General features: G+C 39.7%; 1 protein-coding gene across 2 annotated transcripts; it reads left to right on the top strand.

Moving 5' to 3' along the window:
- Window positions 1–273: 273 nt before the first annotated feature.
- Window positions 274–22217, top strand: ELOVL1 (ELOVL fatty acid elongase 1). 2 transcript variants are annotated; one of them, XM_083359285.1, is made up of 9 exons: window positions 294–401; window positions 9156–9245; window positions 10883–10945; window positions 13656–13846; window positions 15809–15889; window positions 16127–16183; window positions 16687–16792; window positions 18296–18432; window positions 18698–22217. In XM_083359285.1, exons 3-9 carry the CDS (start codon window positions 10900–10902, stop codon window positions 18941–18943), a joined length of 864 nt encoding a protein of 287 aa, XP_083215411.1. In that variant the 5' UTR covers window positions 294–401; window positions 9156–9245; window positions 10883–10899; the 3' UTR covers window positions 18944–22217. The 2 variants fall into 2 exon arrangements, with proteins under 2 accessions (XP_083215410.1, XP_083215411.1); XM_083359284.1 differs by lacking the exon at window positions 9156–9245 and having other exon boundaries at window positions 274–401; window positions 18698–22209.
- The last annotated feature ends 232 nt before the right edge of the window (window positions 22218–22449 follow it).

The raw sequence follows: 22449 nt of genomic DNA, 5'->3' as shown, positions 1-22449 counted from the left end.
CTGCCATCACACAACCAGGAACTCTCGCGAGCCAATTCCTGAGTCAGGTAGGTCTGCCCTAGCCCTCCTTCCAGAGCCTGGGCGAGACTCAGAGAAGACGCCGACAGGAAACCTCCCTCCAATCGGCAGCGCGGCCTCCCTACCATGCACCACCCGTCAGGGACTGTTGGCCTATCAACCTGTCAGAGCGCTCCTCACCGGGGCAGCCCAACGACTGGCTCCTCCTCAGTGAGGTAAATTATAGTCAGCGTGTCTCTGCCAATCGCCGGCAGAGGAGCACTCGGGGCGGTCCCCTTTAACTCTGGGGTGACTCCGAAGCGGGTCCGCCGGGAAAGGAAGTCGTGCTCGAGCTCCTCTCAGGGACGCGCCGCTTTCCTCCTGTTTGTCCGGCACGCCGGCGGGTGAGTGCGGTCGTTCGAGGGGAGATTTCGCGATACTTTTGAACGAGGCTTTTTCGGGGCCTCGCGTCCCATCCGCTTTCACGCGGCTGTCTGCCCTCCCTCCCTCCCTCCCGTTCCTGCATTCCCCGGCTGCCACACCCTATTCTCTGCGGGCTTTGGACCCATCTCGCCTCCTTCCGCTTATCCGCGCAGCCGGGAGCCTTTGCTTTTCGCTCAGCCGGCGGGGGGCGGCGAAGTGATTTCCTCTCCCGCCTGCCCTCAGCGCGCGTGACGCAGGCCGACTTGACAGGAGCAGCTCCCCGAGTCTTTTTTTTTTAAGAGGCGGGAGCATTTCTGGTGGAAGCAACGGGAGCTGGGCAAAAGAGGCGATTTCCTTTCTCAGAAGAGACTGGCGCTGGTTGGCTTGCCCTCAAGTGATTTGCAAAAAACGGGGTCGAGGGGCCGGGGGAGCGGGAATGCTGTTTCAGAAGAGGCCGCGAATTCTATTCGTAAGACAAACGGGGCTGGAGAAACTGAAAAGGAGTTGGGGAGCTCCGCTTAATGCAGCATTTCCCAACCTTAGGAACTTGAAGATGCGTGGACTTCAACTCCCAGAATTCCCCAGCCAGCTATGCTGGCTGGGGAATTCTGGGAGTTGAAGTCCACGCATCTTCAAGTTCCTAAGGTTGGAAAACGCTGGCTTAATGGACAAGTTTCCCTTAGCGCAGGTCTTCGTGACGGATGAACCTGAGGCAAAACAGGCGAAACCGTAAAAGAAGGGAAAGAAGGCACAGCTGCTAATCCAAATTCACCCTCTTTCCCCCTCAGCATACACACGCTCGAGGGCTTCTGACGTCAGTGGGACAGGCAGAAATTCAGTAGGGGAGGCTTTTGGTAATCTTGCAGTGGGATAATAAAACAATCTTAACGTTGACATGTAGCTGTTAAAAGCGTAGAGATTTGAGTTTGGTGCCCGTGGCGTCCATAGACTTCTTTTAGGTTTCCCCCCCCCCTCCCCAGGTGAATGCCGAAGCTGAATTTAGCCATTCATTTCTTGTACATCCTTTTCTTCTCTCCCTTTTTTCCCCCCTTCATCCTTGTTTGCTATCCTTAGAAAAAAATATTTTTTGAAATAGGATTAATTGTCAAAAGGAACGGAAAGTTTCTAAAGGAGAAACAGTCAAACTCTTATTGTGTCTGCTATAAGTTATTGTGGATAGCCTTCGGTATTTGCACAAACTCTTTAGTAAAAAAATAAGAGGGGTTGGAGGCACAGTAGCAATATCAGAATGTGTAAGCAATAGTTTATAGCTCACCATTCAGTTAGAAAGGGACAGAAGGAAATTAATCTCCTGCTCCCCTTCCATCTTTGTTTTCCTTTCTTTTCAAATGTATGGTGATAAGAGAAAACCTCAGTCTGAGCATTGTTCTCAAGGACTAGGGATTAGGAAGTAAGGAAATGATTTATTAATATGGCTGCACATCTCTGCGCTGCACATGTATGAGCACCAAACATAACAAAAACTATTTTATTAGAACAAAAAACCAACAGTGGATGCATGCATTTGCAAGAATTTGCAATGGTCAGCAATCTCTCATATCTTGGACATTACCAAATGCATTAAATTGCTTGGCAAGTCATTACCCAAGTTGATTCCCTCACAGTAGTACAGTGCTGAAAATCTTCTGAGATACTTTAAAGATGAACAGTATATTTTGCAGAGTAGACACTCTTTATCATATCTGATCAAGGTACAGAAAAGTTATCGCATAATGGATGTACCTGTTACATACATAATTAATTTTTATTGCAACACTATATTTTGATTAGAACACAGCAAAAGGGCTACTCCCTTCTTAGTAGGCTGATGCTGATGTTGGAGTTTAAAAAAAACCTCAGGCTCAGAAAAATTTATTGGAAATGTTTGCATTTTTAATTTCTTAACATCCTGTATTAAACATGATATATTTATGAAGCTTACATTTAGATATAACAATAGTTCCCATCTTTCAGTTTAAAGTTGTTCTTGCAATATTCAAACTATTGAATCAAAATCAAATGCACATGTTTCTTTGAGTTTTTAAAAGGTTTAAGCAAAAGATTCATAGAATGCTTAATTTTTTTCCTCTGTTTTGGTCTGCTTAAATTTCTATCCTCCCCACCATACAAAGTTAAAGGAACCTTTTGTTCCAAAGTTAGTTCCTGTTTATGTACATTAGGGATAGTGAAGATGAGATCTGAGAAAAATGTGAATTAAATGGTCAAATCTTATATTTTTAGATTCAGTAGGCATACTTGTCATAGATTGTTATATTCTATTTATTTCAGTTGTATATCAAGACAGTTATATGCTCTTTTAGACATAAGATTTAAATCTGACTTCACAATAAATTCAATACTTAAAATGGAGTATGTCATCGCTATTGATTTGTTAGACTATTTTACATCCACCCAAAGTCCCAACTAAGCACAATAGCAACTATTTTCTTTGGTGGGCTGCTTTTATCCTGCATTTAGAATTGTTAAAGTTTTGTGAAGATATCAGATCATGGGTGAAAGGATTGTGCAAGGAGAAGATAGTCAGTTTTCTTCCAGATGCGAAGAATTACTTTTGATTGAGGTGGCCTGTAAACTTTTTCTGCCCAGCTTGTATGCTACATTCCTGACAAGAGCTGAGTATGTGGAATGTAGTTGTGCAGGAGGGCACATTTCTGGCATGTTACTATGCTTAGCTGACACCTCAATTACATCAAAGACATGGTATTCGATGGCGACAGTATTTCAGGGAAATGAAAATCAAGTTTGCATTTTAAATAACTTTAATTATTACTTATAGTCTTCCACTGGCTAATTCCATTAATTTCTTTTCCATTAAACTCGGGTTATGCATCTTGCATTTTATTCTATAGAACAGTGGTGGCGAACCTATAGCACGGGTGCCAGAGGCGGCACTCAGAGCCCTCTCTGTGGGCACCCGCACCATGCCCCGGAGGTGGCAACTTTCCTTCAACCAGCCGCCTGCTAACTTGCCGAAGCCCCATGTGGCCGGATACATCCCAACATGGCTGGATTCCCTCCCCCCCATCCCGTCCCTCCTGGCCTCGCATGCTCTCCTTTTCCCAGGCACGACCCACTGCATCACCTCAGCTGTCGGCCGACCATCCAACTCTGAGGCGGCTTCTTTAAACTGCTGGCGACGGGCTGTGGAGCCCCAGAGTGTGCCGGGTGAGGGGACGGCAGGCTGTGGCTACTGACGGACACCGTTGGCCCCCATGCGCTCGCTGGCCTCTGTGTGCAGGGACCGATGATGTCAGGCAGCAGCTGCCACGGCCCTTGCCCTGCCTCATGGCAATGGCACCCCCACCCTGCCTCGCCTCACCTCACAGGATGAGTCCCACCTGCTAGAGACCTCCTGGAGCTCCCCCAACCCTGCCCACCCCCCACAGGTGTCCCTCCCCACGAACAACATTGAGGTGACCACACCTACCTTGGCCACACCCACCCAATCTTCCATGACCACCACAGCCACACCCACCCAGTGGGCCACGCCCACCTGGCACCCAGCGATAAATAAGTGGGTTTTGGGTTGCAGTTTGGGCACTCGGTCTCTAAAAGGTTCGCCACCACTGCTATAGAAGAAGACACTGCTTACCTGTCTAATATTGATGTAGGCACATATTTCTGGTTAATAGTTTTGAATGCAGTTCCAACTACTTCGTTGTAATCTACCCTATCACCATTTCCTCTTTCACCATTCTGAAACAGATGAAGTTTGGAGAAATATGCTCCTTCCAGTCCCTTTCTTTTTCTTAACTACTGTATGTACATTTCTGTAGCACATAGAGGCCTATTGAAATAGCAGTAATAAAAGCTGTGGAAAAATATGGGCAAGGAAAAATGGATATAGTTTTTCCTCATTTGTTTATACTATATGAAAAATAAGACAAAAACATGGCAGTGTGGGGGACTCATGGAGAATAGTGGGCTTAAAATGTAACTTGCATAAAATGCATCTGTTCATAAGTGACTCTGAAAGCTCAGAAAAATAAAAAATCAGTTGATAGATATGTTAGAGTCCTTTGACAAAAAGTTAAATTGTGTTTTATATAAATAGAAGATTAATGTATGCGTGTATTTTTTAAGTGATGTTTGTAATTGCGTAGTCATATTCTGGTTTGGGTGATTGTCCAGGTACAGATTTTGGAGCAAATATTGAGTTCTGTAAAATGAGGCTCTCAGGGTATCTCATAGGGGATATTCCCTTAATAGTTGAAATCATCTGCCCTATGAATGTATAAATCCTAGCATGGACTTGAACTGTAAATAATTAAGGAAAGGAGCCAAATGTGCTTCTTGTCTAGGAGATTATGTAGTCCAGTAGTTTGTTGTCAAAATCATTATGTACAAAGAAGTTAATATGAACAGGCACTCTGGTAAATCAAAGCAGAAAAAATATTCTGTGCAATTTAGGGATTTTATCAGTTGTTTAGGTACGGTACTTTGTTGTTAGATGTGAAGTCGTGTCTGACCCATCGCAACCCTATGGACAACGTTCCTCCAGGCCTTCCTGTCCTCTACCATCTTCTGGAGTCCATTGAAGCTCATGCCTACTGCTTCAGTGACTCCATCCAGCCACCTCATTCTCTGTCGTCCCCTTCTTCTATTGCCCTCAATCTTTCCCAGCATTAGGCTCTTCTCCAGTGAGTCCTTCCTTCTTATTAGGTGAGAGGTACTAATCCCTCTCTTATTCTAACTATGGCTTGTGGCTTGCTGGTTTCCTGGACCAGATGCATTTTTTTCAACCTACCCATATGACTACCCCATAGTCATATGACTACTCCATAAAGGCTATCCTCTTTGCGTCAAGGATCTACTTTTAATTGTCCTGGAGCAGTCATTGGTAGGAAACTTCCAATATGCACTATGCTTATATATAATGTTTTAGATGGCTTTCTAAATACTGCAGCCTTCAATATTGCCTAGGATTTAGATGGAAGTCATTAGTTTTACAGGAGGTGAATAGATGGGATGAAGTTAGCAATCTAAAACTATCTAAAACATTAATCTGAAAATAGACCTCACTGTTTTGAGGACTCAAAAGTTTTAATTGCAGGACCAACAGCAGCAGTTCAATTACAATGATTTTTTTTTTGCCTTAAGACAGGTAGGATCACTGCCTGCTCAACTCTGGATTATCACTGAGGAAACACATGTGACTTTTATTATTGACACAATCTATGTGATGTCTACCTGGAGAACGGGGTGGCAGGGTGTGGCAACAGTTGCTGCTGTAGTAAAGTTTAGTAAACACTCGTGAAGTTAAATGAGAGCCAGTTTTGTTTAATGGTTAAGGCACCAGGCTAGAAAGCAAGAAACCATGAGTTCAGGTGTCACCTTAGCCGTAACAGCCAGTTGGATGACCTTAGGCCGGTCACTATCTCTCTCAGCCAAACTCACCTTACAGGGTTATTGCTCTGGGGAAAATAGGAAGAAGGTGTATTGGGTATGTTTGCTCTTTGACTTATTTGTAAAAATACTAAAGATGGGATACAAATAAACAAAATAAATAAATAAAACAGGCTAGCTTGGCTTCTGATAGTAAGTCAACACAAGTGATTCTTGCTCATATTTGATAGTTTATTATTGCAAATAATAGCTTGTCTTTTATTTTTATTCAAATGTGATTATGTTTTACTGAATTGGAAAAGAAAGTATTTTTGTCTCTTTGACAAAAAGATATTTTAGATCCCCTTCCTGGGCCTATCGCACTGGATGTCACTAACATGATCAAAATGTGGCTTGCAGGAGATTTGAAAGGATTTAACTTGTCATCTCAACATGGGGAACTATGACTTGTTAATAACTGTTAATGTTGCAGGCTCCAGAGGAGAAGATGACTGAAATAGAGCCCATTTTCTTCTCCCTTTGGACATAATAGTCTTTAAAATGGCAACTCTGTACTAATTCTTTTGACTTGATCAGTTTGTTTCTCTATTACAAGCTTTAGATTCTATAATTTTATATGATTGTCAGAACCACGATGGACCCTTTGTAATCTATTTGTATTGTTAAGGCAGTTTTGTTTTATTGTAGCCTAAAAAGGTAAAGGTAAAGGTTCCCCCGCACATGCGTGCTAGTCGTTTCCGACTCTAGGGGCCGGTGCTCATCTCTGTTTCAAAGCTGAAGAGCCAGCGCTTGTCCGAGGACGTCTCCGTGGTCATGTGGCCGGCATGACTAGACGCCAAAGGCGCACGGAACGCTGTTACCTTCCCACCGTAGTGGTTCCTATTTTTCTACTTGCATTTTTTACGTGCTTTCGAACTAGGTTGGCAGAAGCTGGGACGAGTAACAGGCGCTCACTCTGCTACGCGGCACTTGGGATTCGACCCGCCAAACTGCCTATTGTACAGTATTTCACTAAACTAGGGAAAATATTTATTCAAAAAACCCTGACTTATTTTAAAGGAAGTAGCAATCTAATGGATATACAGTTGAACTAGTGGAAATTAGCAAATATGGTTTGTGGTCAGGATAATGCTCTAAATATAAAATTGGAGTTGGAACTTCTGTTTTCAGTGTTGTCCTCCATTTCAAGAGTACTTTTCTCCACTGATCTGGATGTTCAGCACAACCTCAATTGGCAGGGCAAGCACCGAAGGATTCCAATCCCCTCCTCCATCTCTGTGCATCAATATGCTATTGAGAGATTCTTCTCTGCATCCATGTGCGTGGCAGTACCAGGCACAACACTTCTATGCAAGCAACTCGTGTGGGTGTGGGGTTTTGTGCTGTTGATTTCAGAATGTCAGTGGGTTGGAGGTGCAGCCAAGCTAGGGGCTTGATCTGCCATGTTATAATTTTGCCAGAATACTGTTTGTATGGGTGGGTGGAACTGGAATTTGGATATTAGATTACAATAATAGAAGCTGAAGCACAACTGAGCTTTATTTCAATATGCATTTCCAATTAATGTTTCTGTGATTGCAGTTGGACAATGCATAGTGAATGTGTTCCACTGTGGATATTCAGATCTGCTGTATTGCACGTGACGGGAGGAGGGATGATTTTCTGATTATTTTTAGACTCATGGTTTGAATTCTATAGCACTAGAATTATTACTTCTTCTACCTAAAGTTGATGACAGTTTAATTTTAATGAGCAGATGTCAACTAAAACATTTTTCTTCTCAAACCAGTGAGGGGTAGGGGAGGGCTTTCAATTTTAAAGCAATTTTAGCAACATGTAGAATGTTGCTGGTAAAAATTTCTACCCCGTGTTCCAGTCTGACCTGTTCAGTGCTTTGATGTGCACTCGTGCCAGGGCAGAATGGTATCTGGACAATATTATATGGCCCCATAGTGTATATGAATAGGCTTTTGAGAATACCATAGGTTTCAGTTGCATTTTCTAGTTTATTTAAGATATGAGGAAGAACTGTGCTGTATTCTTGGTCTGGGTATTTGTGTGGCACAATTGCACCATACACTAGAGTATGGGGCTGGGCTGCTTATGTGGCAGAATGCTGAGCAGAATTCCCTCCAGCTCTCAAACAGGCTGAGCAAGTTGGGTCCATGTCGGGGCAATGACAGCTCTACTGTACTGTACTGATCGTGCAGGAAAGTATCTTGGACACTTCATTTCTCTCTCTTTCTCTCTGTACTTCGTAAAAAAAGAAATATTTAGACCTGATTAAATCTTAACCTTTGAACAGACATGCTCATGTAATCATCTATAAGCAGGGAAATGTAACTCATAGTACAGAGTGACCAGTGGGAAAATTAATGCTGGAAGTACTTATTTCTGATATCACAGTAATCAGTGTCCTATTCAGTACAAAAACAGAGTTACAGACAAGTTCTGGTTCCTTAACCTCTCAAGGAACTAATATGCCTACAGTATTTGTGCAATATATGCCCCTCAGTGCTGTGTTTAGCCCTCAGAGCTATACTTATTCAGGATCGTAAACTCTGGCATTATACGCCAGTGACTCAACAAGCAGTAGCCACTTCCTATTGCCCAGATCAGTTGCTTAAGTTTTGCCCTATTGTTTCATTGGTGTACAAATGATTAGGCATAGAAACATAGGAAACTTGGTTTCTCTTTAAGAAACTACCATATTCCTCCACATCAGTTCAACAGCAATTGCCATGGTTTGAATAGTGGGAAGAGTTTTTATTCCATTGTAGCCATGTATAGGTGCCACCTGGGAATGGATAACAATGGGAGATAAAAATATATACGGTATCATAGCTTAAAGGAATTTCATAACACTGCCAAGACAACTGAGTGGATGAATCATAAATGTTTAGACAGAACAAAAAAACTAGTATCATTTGCCATATTCACAGCATTTTGAATATGAGCCTCCCATTTTAAAGGTGAATTATTTCAGGGAAAATATTAGTCTTCCTTTCATGTACATTTTATACTTCAGGGCAGGCATGTCTAACCCACAGCCTGTGGGCAACCTGTGACCTTATACAGCTAGTAATGCAACCCCACCAGTAAACCTTTAATATTATGTGCATTTATATATATTAACTATATTATATATTTTATATGTGGCTAAGACAGTTCTTCATTCAATGCGGCCCAGGCAAACCGAAAAGATTGGACATGCTTGATTTAGACATTTTGAAGCAGCTTTATCTGTACTTCTATCTTAGCTTCATTGTCAGAGTATATTCTTATGTATAATGATAGAAACAGGAAAAAGCTACCCATAATTGATATGGACTGTTTATCTTGATCTTCTGTCTGTGTTGTACATTTAGGGTTGTTCTGCTCTTCCTGGTCTTGCCGACAAATTTCCGAAACTCAGAGAAGCCAAGAACAGTTGGCAGATTGACACCACCAGACTCCTGGTATGCTTTGCCAATCTTTTTCTTGGTCCTAAGCTTGTCTTGATTTTTCACTGTTCATTCCCTCATAAATTATAAGGGGGGAAAAAAGGCTGGATCCTCTTAAAGTGAGACTGTTCTAAATTCCCTTATTTGTTCTTGTTGCATGATGTATACCAGGGGTGTCAAACTGGTAGCCTGCGGGCCGGATGCATCATGCCAAAACTGCACCCACCCCATTACTGGCAATGGGGAAAAAAGTCACGATACATCGTGACATGTCATTGACATCCTGAGTTTGACACCGGTGATGTATACTGATACTGTATGTTCCTTTCTCATCAGTAAGAGCTTATTTTGAATGATATGTATTCTGGTTGGATGTATTAGTCTTTCTTGCCATCTTTCTAGCTTGAGTCACTATACCAAAAATAATATTTTAGAAAATGTTGTGATTTTTCTTATTCTGTATGTCCTGTTTCTCAGGTTGGCCACTTAAATATATATTTTTAGTCATGTTAGAGCAGCGCCCCCCAAACTTTTGGGCTCAAGAGACCGGTTCCATGGAGAGAGGTTTTTCCGTGGACCGGAGGCAGTGTGCTGCCTGCATTCCACTTCGCTTGTTTGCATGATTCAATTTCTGGCATGCTGTGGACCGGGGGTTGGGGACCCCTGTGTTAGAATACTTCTTCTTAATATGCTGTCCCAAAAGCCTTGGTTGCTCTCATAACCTGTTCGGTTGATCAACAAAACAAATTTCAGAAAGTAACAGTAGCATTTTTTATTTTGGATTCACTGCTATAAAGTCTGAGATAAAATATAGTTCCATTTATATAGCATGTATTATTTTCTGTCCGTTTGAACTTGGTTAGGATATTATATTTGACCTCTACTTGTATATTATAAATAAACTGATTATAAGCTTTTCTAGATGGGTTTGTATTCCTCTTGTAAAAAAGGTGTTTAGTTTGGAAGTATTTGGTACTTCATTTTTTTTTTCATTGAAGGAGCCAAGGTGCCTAAATTATTTTTGGTTGGCTATTCTTATTCAGCTACAAAATATTTTCTGTATGCAGTAAGTTTAGCCTGATAAATGTAACCCCTAATCCACAAATAATAATTTGGGCTGCAATTTCAAATGCATCAATTGCAGTGTAGATAAAAACCACTCTAAGCTTACTGTTCCTTCTTGAGAAGGTCATGTGACTTGTGTAACACATGTGGCACTGATTCTTTATCCTGAAGGTTAAATGAAACTCTAGAGCTGCTTCCTTTAGACCAGGTGTGTCCAACCTTTTGGCTTGCCTGGGTGAATTGAGTGAAGATAAATTATCTTGGGCCACATTACTAGTTGGGTATGAGTTGGGCATGCCTGCACTAGACTGAAGGTGTCTGAATAGCTCTGCTTTACTTGGACTTTTTTTTTACTTATCTTGCTATCGGTACTGTCAAAATTGTTCATAGGGGAAAAAAAGAATCCTAGATGTGTACAGTAAAAGCAAGAATGAAATCATTTTTTTCATCCCCAAAATAATTATGCTCTGTTGAGAATTGGGTAATAATGCAGAGCTATTCATTACTTGCATCCAAATAAAAGCGTGATTTGTAGGTTGTCCAGTTCTGGTGAACTGACTAATACTTTCACTTCTTATGCCGAACAGCGACTAATACTATTACCATGGATGTGTTGGTGAACAGGTATCGAGACTTCATGAAGGGAGCAGGTGAGCAGATCTTAGTCGAAAGACTGAAACTTGAACTATTTTTTATTTTTTATTTTATGTGTCCAGTAACTGTTGATCATGGGGATTGTCTTGGAGGAATTTTAGCTCATTCCTCCTCATAGAACAGCTTCAACTCAGGGATATTAATGGGCTCCCTTGCATGAACTGCTCACTTTAGGTCTTCCATAATATTTCTATAGGCTTAAGTTCAAGCCTTTGACTTGACCATTCCAAAGTGTCAGAATCCATTTATATCACATTCATAAATGTATGTTTAAAACATTATCCCCTCCCATATGGATTCTGCCATCTCCCGAGGAAGGAGGAGCATATGTGGATTCAGCCTGCCTTAGGTTATTTCAAAGACCAAGGAAACCTTTTGAACTGGGGGGATCAAAAGGGAGGGTTAGAGAAGAAGGCATCTGGCTTGTGTTTTCTTTAAATTCTGGAGAGGAAGAAGGCAATAACCATAAAGATTCGAAGTTCCTTTTTTCCAACGAAAGGGATGACACAAAGTAGAAGGATGGGGGCTGACCAAATGGGGTTGAGGGAATGGGGGTTGAACCGGGGACCCTTTATAAAATTTCAATTTGTAAAACAATACTAAGTCCTGTCTTGTATTCCCACAACCAAGCATGTCCTAGTAAAGATTCCTTTTGGACTAGAACTGACTCCAAGAGTTTTTGTCTTCCTAAGACGTGGTTTGGGGTGGGTCCTGACACAAAGTATAAACTTTTTTCTGCTATAACCATGATTTGTATGACTTAGGTTTTTGGGTTGTTTTGCTGCATGACCACTTGCTCTTGAGCTTCAATTCACACAGAGATACCCTGGCATTTTTCTGTACAGTTTGCCAATACAATTCAGAATTCAGAATTTTATCAATGATGGCAAGCCATCCTGGTCCAGAGTCAACAAAGCAAGCCCAAACTGTGGTATTACCAACACCATATTTTACACATGGGATAAAGTTTCTTAGGGTAGAAATCAGTGCTTGTCTTTTCCAAGCCAAAAAGTTCTATTTTAGTCTCATTTCTCCACAGAACATTCTTCCAATAGCCTTTTGGCTTATCCACAAGGTCATTCACAAACTATAGATAAGCAACAACATTCTTTTTGCAGAGTAATGAATATCTCCTTGCCACCAGGAAATTGTGTTGGTTTTTAAAACAATTTGCATACCATACATCGTCCTGGCCCATTTTGTGGGCAAACTCTTCTTGAAATATCCAGGAATAATGGAACAATCTAACCTGCACAATTAGCAGACAAAAAAGGAGGTGACAGATGAGTAGCACAGCACAAGACAAGGTCACCTTTAGGCTAAGGTATTTGTCCTGGGTACCAAAGCTTAAGGGCACCAACACTGTCCCTCCTTCTGAATCATTCTACAAAAACAAATCTTTGTGGTGGCCAGAGCTGGCACCATCAGTCAGTTTAGCTTAGGAGCCTCCAACACCCTTGAACTAGCACTGGCACAAGACCTTTGGCTAGTTGTCCAGATGACAATATAAGTTTGGCCTTCCCTTGGCAGAAGCAGCATGGCAAGAAATTGTAGTCTGTTGCCTGATTTATAGAATGATTTTTTTTTCTCTGACAGGATATGAAAGTTAAACATTGTAGGGAAGAGGTAAAGTGATTTTGCATTTGCCTGTAACAACTGGAAAAAGGTTAAGATTCAATTAAGCAACCTTGGAAAGGGACAGAAAGTGTCCATTGTTAACATTCCCTCTTTACCTTGCATTTTATGCCCTTCCCATCCCACTTGGATGCTGAGGCTCTTTTAATTTTTTTACATATAAACATTAGTTAAATAAATGTGAGTATGAGGTTACTGTCATTATAGTCATATGCTATTCTTTCATCCGCCCTTAAGGAAAAGGGAATTAATAAAATCTGGGCACTACTAGTTGCATCAAAGCAATGTCTTTGATACTATCTACTGTAGTGGCTGTTTGGAGTTTTGTGGTCTTATGAATGCTGACAATGCAAGAGAGGCCTTTAGTTCCTTAGACATTACTCTTGGGTTCTTTGAGACCCGTTGGAGTACTAGACATTTTGCTTTTAGTTTGAACTTGGGGAGGATAACAGTGGTAATGAACTGGTTCCATTTGTATAATGACAGTGTACATATTGCTTGACAATGGACTGGTGGAGTCCAAACTCTTTGGAAAGTTTGGTAATCTCTTCCAGCCTGGTGAGCATCAACAACTATTTTTGGAGGTCCTTAGATACCTACTTTGTTTGATCCATGACACACTTCCACATCCCTGTGTTGCGAAGATCAGACTTTGATAGTGAATATTCAGAATTCTGGTTTTTTAATAGGCAAGACCTCCTACCCTTACACCTGATTATTGTTCCATTGACTGAAATACCTGACTCTAATTTCCCCCTGAAATGAACCCTTCAAAAGTTCACATACTTTTGCCACATACAAATATGTAGCTTTGGATCATTTTCCTCAATAAATCAATGAACAAGTATAATGTTTTTGACTTATTTGTTTAATTTGGTTCTCTCTATCTAGTTTTAGTACTTGTGTTGATAAGCAATCGTGTTTTAGGTCATATTTATGCAGAAGTATTTAAATTTCAAAAGGATTCACAAGTCTTTACCACTATCCCTAAAAAGCATATATTCCAGGTGCATTGGCTGCTGATAACAAAAGATTTAATATGTTGTAGGATCCTTATTATTTTTTCCACAGACCCCCGGATTGCTTCATATCCACTTATGGATTCTCCTTGGCCTGTGACGGGTATCTTATTGGGTTATGTCTACTTTGTATTATCACTGGGGCCACGGCTCATGGCCAACAGGAAACCTGTGAACCTTAAGAAGTTCATGATACTTTATAATTCTTTTTTGATGGCACTATCAATTTACATTGTTTATGAGGTAAGCTTCTCCCTGTATTAATATTTATCTGTAGCTCTTAGATATACCATTGTTGTTTACACTGACTCTCCAACATCAGTTTCAAAGTCTCTTTCTACTTTTACATATCTTAAACAGTATGAGTTCGCAAAAGAGATATAAAACTTTTATCATTCTAGAAGTTTTGCAAAAATGCAGCCCCCTATCTTTGGTTTGAAATGTATAAAAGGTAAATGTTCCCCCGCACATGTGTGCTAGTCGTTTCCAACTCTAGGGGGCGGTGCTCATCTCCGTTTCAAAGCCAAAGAGCTAGCGCTTGTCCGAGGACGTCTCCGTGGTCATGTGGCCGGCATGACTAGACGCCAAAGGCACACGGAATGCTGTTACCTTCCCACCTTAGTGGTCCCTATTTTTCTACTTGCATTTTTACGTGCTTTCGAACTGCTAGGTTGGCAGAAGCTGGGACGAGTAACAGGCGCTCACTCTGTTACGCGGCACTCGGGATTCGACCCGCCAAACTGCCGACCTTCTGATCGACAGGCTCAGCGTCCTAACCCACTGAGCCACCACGTCCCTTTTGAAATGTATAGCATATATTTAAACTCTGTAATAATTATATTACACAACTCACAATTTCTGACTAGAACACTGACTGTTGCATGTTCAAAGTACCTGATTTAGTAGTAAGTTGGAAAAATATTCTTTCTTACTTAGACAAAAGTTTCCTATGAAAGACAGACGCAACATTTTCACATCTAGGACCTTTAAGCAAGGAGAAATAGAAATATTTGTACTTGCCCTCACTACTTTTATGTAATATGTAAAAGTTATCCAAAGACATACAAATCAATGAAGATTAGCTAGAAGATTCAGTTCAACAGAAAATTTCAGATTCTTCAAACTTATTAAAATGTTTTCTCAAAATGAGAGTCTTTTGTTTTGTTTTTGAGATAGTAGGTATTAAATTTTTGATGCAATATAGGGGGCCTATTTCCATGAACTTTGAATTTTTGTACTAGTAATGGTACAAATGACATTGTAGAATGATTATTAATAGGCAATCTTGCAAGCTCATTTTTTAAAAATCCCATTTATATCCTGCCCTTCTCCGAAGACTCAGGGCGGCTTAAAATTTAAGCACAAACCAATGTGCTTAGCAATAGCCTTCATTCTATGTATATGCCTGCTTATTAGGGCTTTCGCCCCCCCCCCCAGCGGCATTATTACAAAGTCAGCTTAATTGCCCCCAACAATCTGGGTCCTCATTTTACCCACCTCGGAAGGATGGAAGGCTGAGTCAACCTTGAGCCTGGTGGGATGCGAACCTGCACTAATTGCAGGCAGCTGCTGTTACTTAAGGAGGCATCAGCCCACTGCTCCACCAAGGCTCATTTTATAAGTTAAGACAACAGAATTTATACTAATAGGCCGTTATCATACAAGGTCAAGCATTTTTTACTGGCTGTTATGCTGAATTACTTCTCTGAATCCTTTTGTTTCACTGTGAATGCACATTTCCCCCCCCCCCCCAGTACAATAACATATGGGATTTCTCTTGATATGGAAAAATATGTTATTACTGACATTTCACTTTAAAAAAATCAGTGTTATTTACTGATTTTTTTAAAAAAAATGAAATATCAGTAATAACATATTTCAAGACACTGTTATTCAGTGAGATACATATCTATCACAATTATATCTTAAAAACCTACTTTGGTGTTAATGCAAAATAAGTCTGTAAGGCTTGCATGGTAGCAGAATAATATGTAAAAATATTGCTTCAATAAGTAAAAAGACGTGTGTATTAGTTATTAAATGCATTGATATTTATTTGAAAATTCTGTAGTGTTTGATCTGACCCTGCTTAGCATAGGAGACCTAGAAAAGAAAGCTGTTATGAACTGTAATGTGTTTGGAATGTAGTTCTAATGAAGAAGAAGACTGGGAATGATGAGTTCTAATAGCTTTTGTTTTTGGTAGTTTTTAATGTCAGGCTGGCTAAATGGTTATACATGGAGGTGTGACCCTGTTGATACATCCCAGGATCCCAGGGCTCTTAGGGTAAGCTGGTTTTTCATTTTCCTGTCTTGTCCCCCCTTCATTCTCCCTGTCCTCTTATGTTGTCCTGTTTCTCTTATAGGTTGTGTTTCTTTTCTTTAGTTTTTAATACAACCTTTGGTGAAAGTGTTCTAAGAAGAATGTTGAGAAGGGAGATTATAAAGGGAAAGAAAAGTGGAGGGAAAGATGGGATTTTAATCGTGTGATGCCTAGGATGTTTAACTTTTACCTTGTCTCTAGATGGTCCGTGTGGCATGGATCTTCATCTTCTCTAAAATCATTGAGCTGATGGATACAGTAAGTGATTCTGGACTTCCTACGATTGATCCTATTTTTCTAGTTAAAACATAGGTGCTTTTCACCCTGTATCTTTAGATGGTGGCCACTCAAGTCTACTTATTCTTCCAGCTTTTATATTATAAAATTATAGTGGTCAGTGTCAACTCTACAATGAGCATGGCTGCAGCCATTTTTTCATCTCATTCTAGGTTGCCACATAGAACGGAGGGAGGGGGGGTTGCCCGAAGTCAAAATAATCTGTCCTGTGGGAACCATACATAAATGCATACTTTGCTGCATTTATGCAGCAGGATGTTCTGGGTGGGTCAGGCTATATGCTTTTTGATACATACAGTTATATTTAAAAGATTGTCTAGCAGTAATTTGATGGTCATATTTTGAAGACTGCATTGTGGTCTTTTTTCTCTACTTTAGATTTGGTATAGATTAGGAATAGACGTATAAAGATGCTACTAGCTAAAACCTGAAACCTACATCTCACAGTGCATTGTTGTTTCCAGGTGATTTTTATCCTAAGAAAAAAGAATGAACAAGTGACCTTTCTGCATGTTTTCCACCATTCAGTGCTACCTTGGAGCTGGTGGTGGGGTGTGAAATTTGGTCCAGGTGAGATTTGAAAGGGGATTTACTCCAAAACTTGATTCCAAGATTTAAGAAAAGTATATCCATAATTATTTTCAGATATGTCTCTATAATATGGTATCTCATGAATACATGCAGTATATGTGTCTTCTCATTATACGTAGGTATATATACTTGAACATATAGTTTGGCTATCCAGGATATGCTAGGAACAATAAGATAGTCTCAGACTTTCAATTATTTGCCCTCATCTGCTTCCTTTATTAAAATCATGCTTGGATAGTAGAAGTCCTGGATCTTTTCAAACCTTTCTATTTTGATATATGTAAATTTTAAAATAAACCCTTTTATTTTCCTGTCATCATTCAAGTCCTAGCTATTAGATATATTTCCAGTGTATAGTTACCATGTTTCCAGGTGAAAGATCTGAGTGTGTATTCATGTCTATGTATGTATCTGTATGTACAGTGTGTGTGTGTGTATGTATGAGTGTGTATGTATGTACTGTATAATGAATGTATTTTTATAAAAAGTTTATATATATAAACTATGTCTATGTGTATACATACTGTATATACCAGTTATTTTATGTTGCTTTTCTAGATTAAAATAAAGTCAGCGTGGTGTAATGCTTAGTGTTCTATAGTCTTAGGGTTAAATCTATTTTTAACTATGATAGTTCACTTAAACCAGTCTCTTAGCCCAATTTGCTGTTGTTCCAGCAAAAATTGGATTTCCTAATACCTAACCCTTGAGCTCCTGGAGGAAGGGCAAGATATGATTCTCATAAATAAATAAACAATACATGTTCTTCCAATCTAGTCTACTATTTAAAAATATGCAATATCTAATCTAAAAATATATATTTTCATATAATATATGAAAAAATGGTCTGAAGATCTAAAACAAATAGAAGAAACCTTATACTTAGTGATACTACAAAATACACTTAACAATTAAAAGAATTAAAAAAGACCAACTGAACTTTTCTCACAAAAGTAGATTGAATGCTACCTCTGAGATTTGCCCCCAAAGAAAAAGTAATCTCAAGTGGGGAGTTCCACAAACAAGCAAACACCATGGGAAAGTGGTTTTATTTATTTACATATTCATTTCATTTATTATAACTGTCTGTGGCATATCTATAAACAAGGTCTCCATGGGTCAGTCCAGTATATTTAATCAACAGTTTTAATTTTCAGTATTTGCATGCTCTGTTGACTCCATTTCCAGCGTTGTGAATGTATTTTAGTAGATTCTTAATTTTACCTTTTCAGAAGTAAAACATTAAAAATGTCATAATATAGGTTACACTAATATGGAACATTAATAACAGGCAAAAGTAATTGACTGTATGGGCTAAATAAAAATTACTGACATCTTCTTCTTCTCATACCATTTTGTTCATGATCCCAGGTGCCCCAAATGAATTTTCTTTGTTTTTCTAATATTTATATAGACTGTAAGGTCTAGTTATGTCATTTATCCTCATTGTTTGCTTTTCACCTTTTCTCTGTTATTCTACAGGAGGAATGGGCTCCTTCCATGCTATGGTAAACTGTATGGTACATGTTGTGATGTACTTTTATTACGCGCTCTCAGCTGCAGGACCTGCTTTCCAAAAGTACCTGTGGTGGAAGAAGCACATCACTGCCATTCAGCTGGTAAGTAATAAAGGGAGAAGAACAGGCAAATTATGCCAGCATCTCTTAACTTTGATTAAGTTGTACAAACCAGCTTTGGTCACTTCATCTGATTCTGTTTCTTTTGAATAGCTAATTACAGAAACCTTATAACCTAATTTGATATTTGTTGCCTATGTTGAGCTTTCCATTTTCTTCCAAGGCTTACTCATCATTTGCTTGTGAGTAGAAGGAGCTCCACCTGCCACCTTTACTTATTTCATCTTTGCCTTGTTTCTGTTTCTAGCTGCAGTTTGTGGTTGTCTCCGTCCACATCTCCCAGTACTACTTCATGCCTGGCTGCAAATATCAGTTCCCAATCTTCATCCACCTTATCTGGATTTATGGAGTTATCTTCTTCATTCTCTTCTCCAACTTCTGGTACCAATCATATACCAAAGGCAAGCGTCTGCCCAAGTTCATGACACAACCTCAGCAAAATGGCTTCCATGAGAATGGTGCCATTGCTAATGGCAAAGTCAAATCCAACTAGTGGTGGGATCAAGGTGATTCAGACCAACTAGAGCCCACATCTGGGCTTGTTAACCAGATCAAGTGCCTACAGACTGTTATCTTGCAGTTCCAAACCACCTTCCCAACTGCCCTGTTTCCCTTGCCTCGCTTTCACCTTTCCCCAAGGGAGACAGGCTGCCTGGGCTGTCGGTGCTGAATCCAGTCCAAGGCCTCCAAAGTGCCTATGTCTGCCCTGGGCTGGGCTCCCTTCAGAGCTGGACCAAAGCAGAACCCTTGACAGATGGGACACAATTATCCACTTAATTTAATGTAAGCAATGTGATCTAGGTGGGGATTTTTGTTACTTTGCTCTCTCTAAATTTGTGTTGTCATTTATTTAGTTCTCTTTGTTATTTACCATTGGTGTCCTGCCGTTCCTACTCCTTTCCTACTTGAATGTAAGTGGTCCCTTTTTGCTGGGGGTGGGAAATAACTCCTCCTGGAGATAACTTTTCCTGCTCTGTGTGCAAATGGGGTACTACTAGGCAAGTCTTACTGGCTTGGCTGTATTCCTCTTTTGGCATTGCTCTGCAGCTTTGGTTGGTTTGATCCCAGGACCTTAGCAATAACTCTGGACTTCAATCTCCATATGGCTTGATGACTGCAAGCTCTTATTGCAGGGAGAAGAAATAGGACCCTGTTGTCCAGCTTGTATGCCATTGCTCTGTGTGCCTTTTAAAACATTGGATCTGCTCCAAAAAACAGAGGCTCCCTATAATCTAAATTTTGGGGAGGACTTCTCAGGAGGAGATATATCTCTCCTGAATGTTCCATTTGTATTTACAGACATAAATGGATAGAAAGAGAATAGTCGTTCTGTTCTTGATTTCAAGGCCTTGATCATTATTGGTTGGGCCTGATGTGAGAAAAGAATGACTTTACTGTAAGTACTGTGTTAATATTGATTTTCAGTTCCAATGACTACTGCTTCTTGCAGTGAATTGGTGTCTTAGTTGAAGTTGGTTTACTAGATGAGAGGAGCTGAAAAACTGAGATGAAAGTCCTGTGAAGCATTGTAATAAAGTGGTGGCTATGTTCTGGCTCATCCACATGAGCATGGTATCAGGCGTCGATTATTTCCGCTCAAGAACACAGGAATTGAAAATTAAATTTTTACTAGTTTCTGGGTCTATAGAATACCTTCACTCAAAGTTCAATACAGCATTAAAGACCTTAGCTCCTGCTTGTCCTTGTCTGCTATTCCAGGCAGCACAGTATTAATTTTGTTCTCCTTACATGGACACTTTTCCAGGCCAGATGTTTTCCTTTTTGTATTGGCTTAGGTTCTTGGTGTAGTTCCAACTACTGGGCATTATCCTCCTGGGCTTGAAGAGACCTGTAGTCCTTGGTGCTGTTGCCTATGGTCTGATTGAGTGTGATAAGTGGAAAAGCTACAACTACTGTGCGTGGCATACAAAATAATTCTGTAATAGAATAAATTTGAAAAGTAATCTTAGCAGATCTTAGATTATATTGCATCCTAAATTCAGAGTGCCAAAAATACGAAAGTAAGGATATATTGGCAAATATAAAAAGCTAAGGCACTAAACATACTTTTGCTGTTAGAATAAACTTGTATTGGTCTCTCTACCTCAGTGCTAGGGGTAGACTAACCTAGAATCTAGATTATGTGCCATAAACAATGCTGTATATACTATTGGAGAGATTTGTATAACCCAGAATATTTTGATACATTCACTGGCCATTCTGAAATAAGGCAATCTTGTTTAAAAGCCTTTAAGCTAAGTTCACTGTTAGGTTGAAATAAGTTTTGTAACATTACTTACCTTTCCACTGCTGATTATCCTACTGTGTACCATTTCCCCACCTGTGTCTGAGAAACCCTAAACCAATGCTAACGGCAACCTTTAAAACTGATACAATGTTTGACTGAGAAGCTTTTACAATGTAGGGGATATTTAGGGGTACAATTTGGAAAAAAGTAAAAGATACTTGTTTGTTCTGCTATATGTGTGCCTGCTCTCAACATTTTTTGCTGTACTTAATGGATCAATATTCAATGATAATCATGCAAAGGTGATGAAAAATCAATATGTTACAGTTCCCAAATTTGGCAGTATAGCTTACCCATTCTAAAATGCTCTTTTTTGTAAACCCGAAGTAAATTTCTGTCCTAAGAATCATTGGTTCGCATGAAATCTAATGAAGAGGCCCTTATGGAGTGTTCCCCCCAACATTTTTACATGTGCTGCTTTTAGTACTTGTCAAATAACATTCATGTTGCCCTAGTGTCTTTCTGATGTGGTGCATTTTTGAATAGCCATGTGCCTTCTAAATAGGATGTACAGTTAACTGCTCTAAATTTTGAGTGTGATTATCTGCAGTTTTCTGAATGAGTAGGTATCAGAATTGTATGTTTAGACTAGTTAATAAGGCTTCAATATAGTTTCCATTAGCTTGCTACAGGACTAGTGTTTTAGAAATTCAGGTAGTCCTTGATTTACAAATGCAATTGGGATTGATTCATAGTCATAAGTTGCCACGATTGTAGGTGGAGGTATCCCCTTGACTGGACCCAATTTTACATTTTTATGATCATTAAGTGAATCACCATAGTCATTATGCAAATCATTAAGTGAACACTACAATTGTGTGAACTTGTTCCTCTGGGAAAAATGTAGCAAATTGTGATCATATGACTATGGGATATTACAGTTGGTTATAAAGTTGAGCCAGTTGCTAAGCACCAAAAATATGATCAAGTGACTGTAAGGCTGTATATAGCATATGCTTAACAGGCCATAAAGAACTCATTCCTGGCCCATTGTATTTTTAAATAATCATAAGTCAAGGACTACCTGTGTGAAATCCAGTAGAGAACTCTTATCACATCTGAGAACAGAAGTGTTTGGACCTCTTGGGCATAAACAGTTTCACATAGTTACAACTACGGATAGATTTCATAAGATGAATTGCCCTAGTGATGAGTTGAAGACCAACTCCTGAATCTTTATTAAAAATGTATTTTATTCATGTAATCTGAATTATAATCTTACTGCATCTTTTTATTATTTATTAAATTTGTACATTGCCCGACTCCCAACCAATTGTCAAAATAGTTACACTACAGATTTTATCTGCCAAAATGGCGATTGTCTAATAATTTCTAGTATTTTGATTTTCATGTCTTTGCATAAGACCCAAGAATCTTGGAAAAACTTTAGTGTACTTTGGCAAAGATGAACTGAGGCTAATATTGGTTTTGATTAGGCTTGGATTTTCACAGCTTCCATTCAATCAGAAGGCAGTAAAATCATTTGTATGACATTTTGGGTTACATTTGATTTAATTGGGCAGCATTTAAGGCATTTGATAAAGTAGATCACAACCTATTACTTGATAAGATAGAAAAATGTGGGTTAGATAGCATCACCACCAGATGGATTCGTAGTTGGCTGACAGGCCGTACTCAGCGTGTGGTCCTCAATGGAACTGCATCTACATGGAAGGAAGTGTGTAGTGGGG

This window comes from Vipera ursinii (assembly GCF_947247035.1).
Source record: "Vipera ursinii genome assembly, chromosome: 3".
Classification (NCBI taxonomy): domain Eukaryota; kingdom Metazoa; phylum Chordata; class Lepidosauria; order Squamata; family Viperidae; genus Vipera; species Vipera ursinii.
The sequence above is the reverse complement of the archived record's forward strand: the minus strand, read 5'-3'. Positions and strand labels throughout refer to the sequence as shown.

Coding starts and splice junctions, on each gene's coding strand:
- ELOVL1 (XM_083359285.1), top strand. CDS start 10,900: ATGGATGTGTTGGTGAACAGGTATCGAGACTTCATGAAGGGAGCAG. Junction 10,946..13,655: donor AGACTTCATGAAGGGAGCAG/GTGAGCAGATCT, acceptor TTTTTTCCACAG/ACCCCCGGATTGCTTCATAT. Junction 15,890..16,126: donor AGGATCCCAGGGCTCTTAGG/GTAAGCTGGTTT, acceptor CCTTGTCTCTAG/ATGGTCCGTGTGGCATGGAT.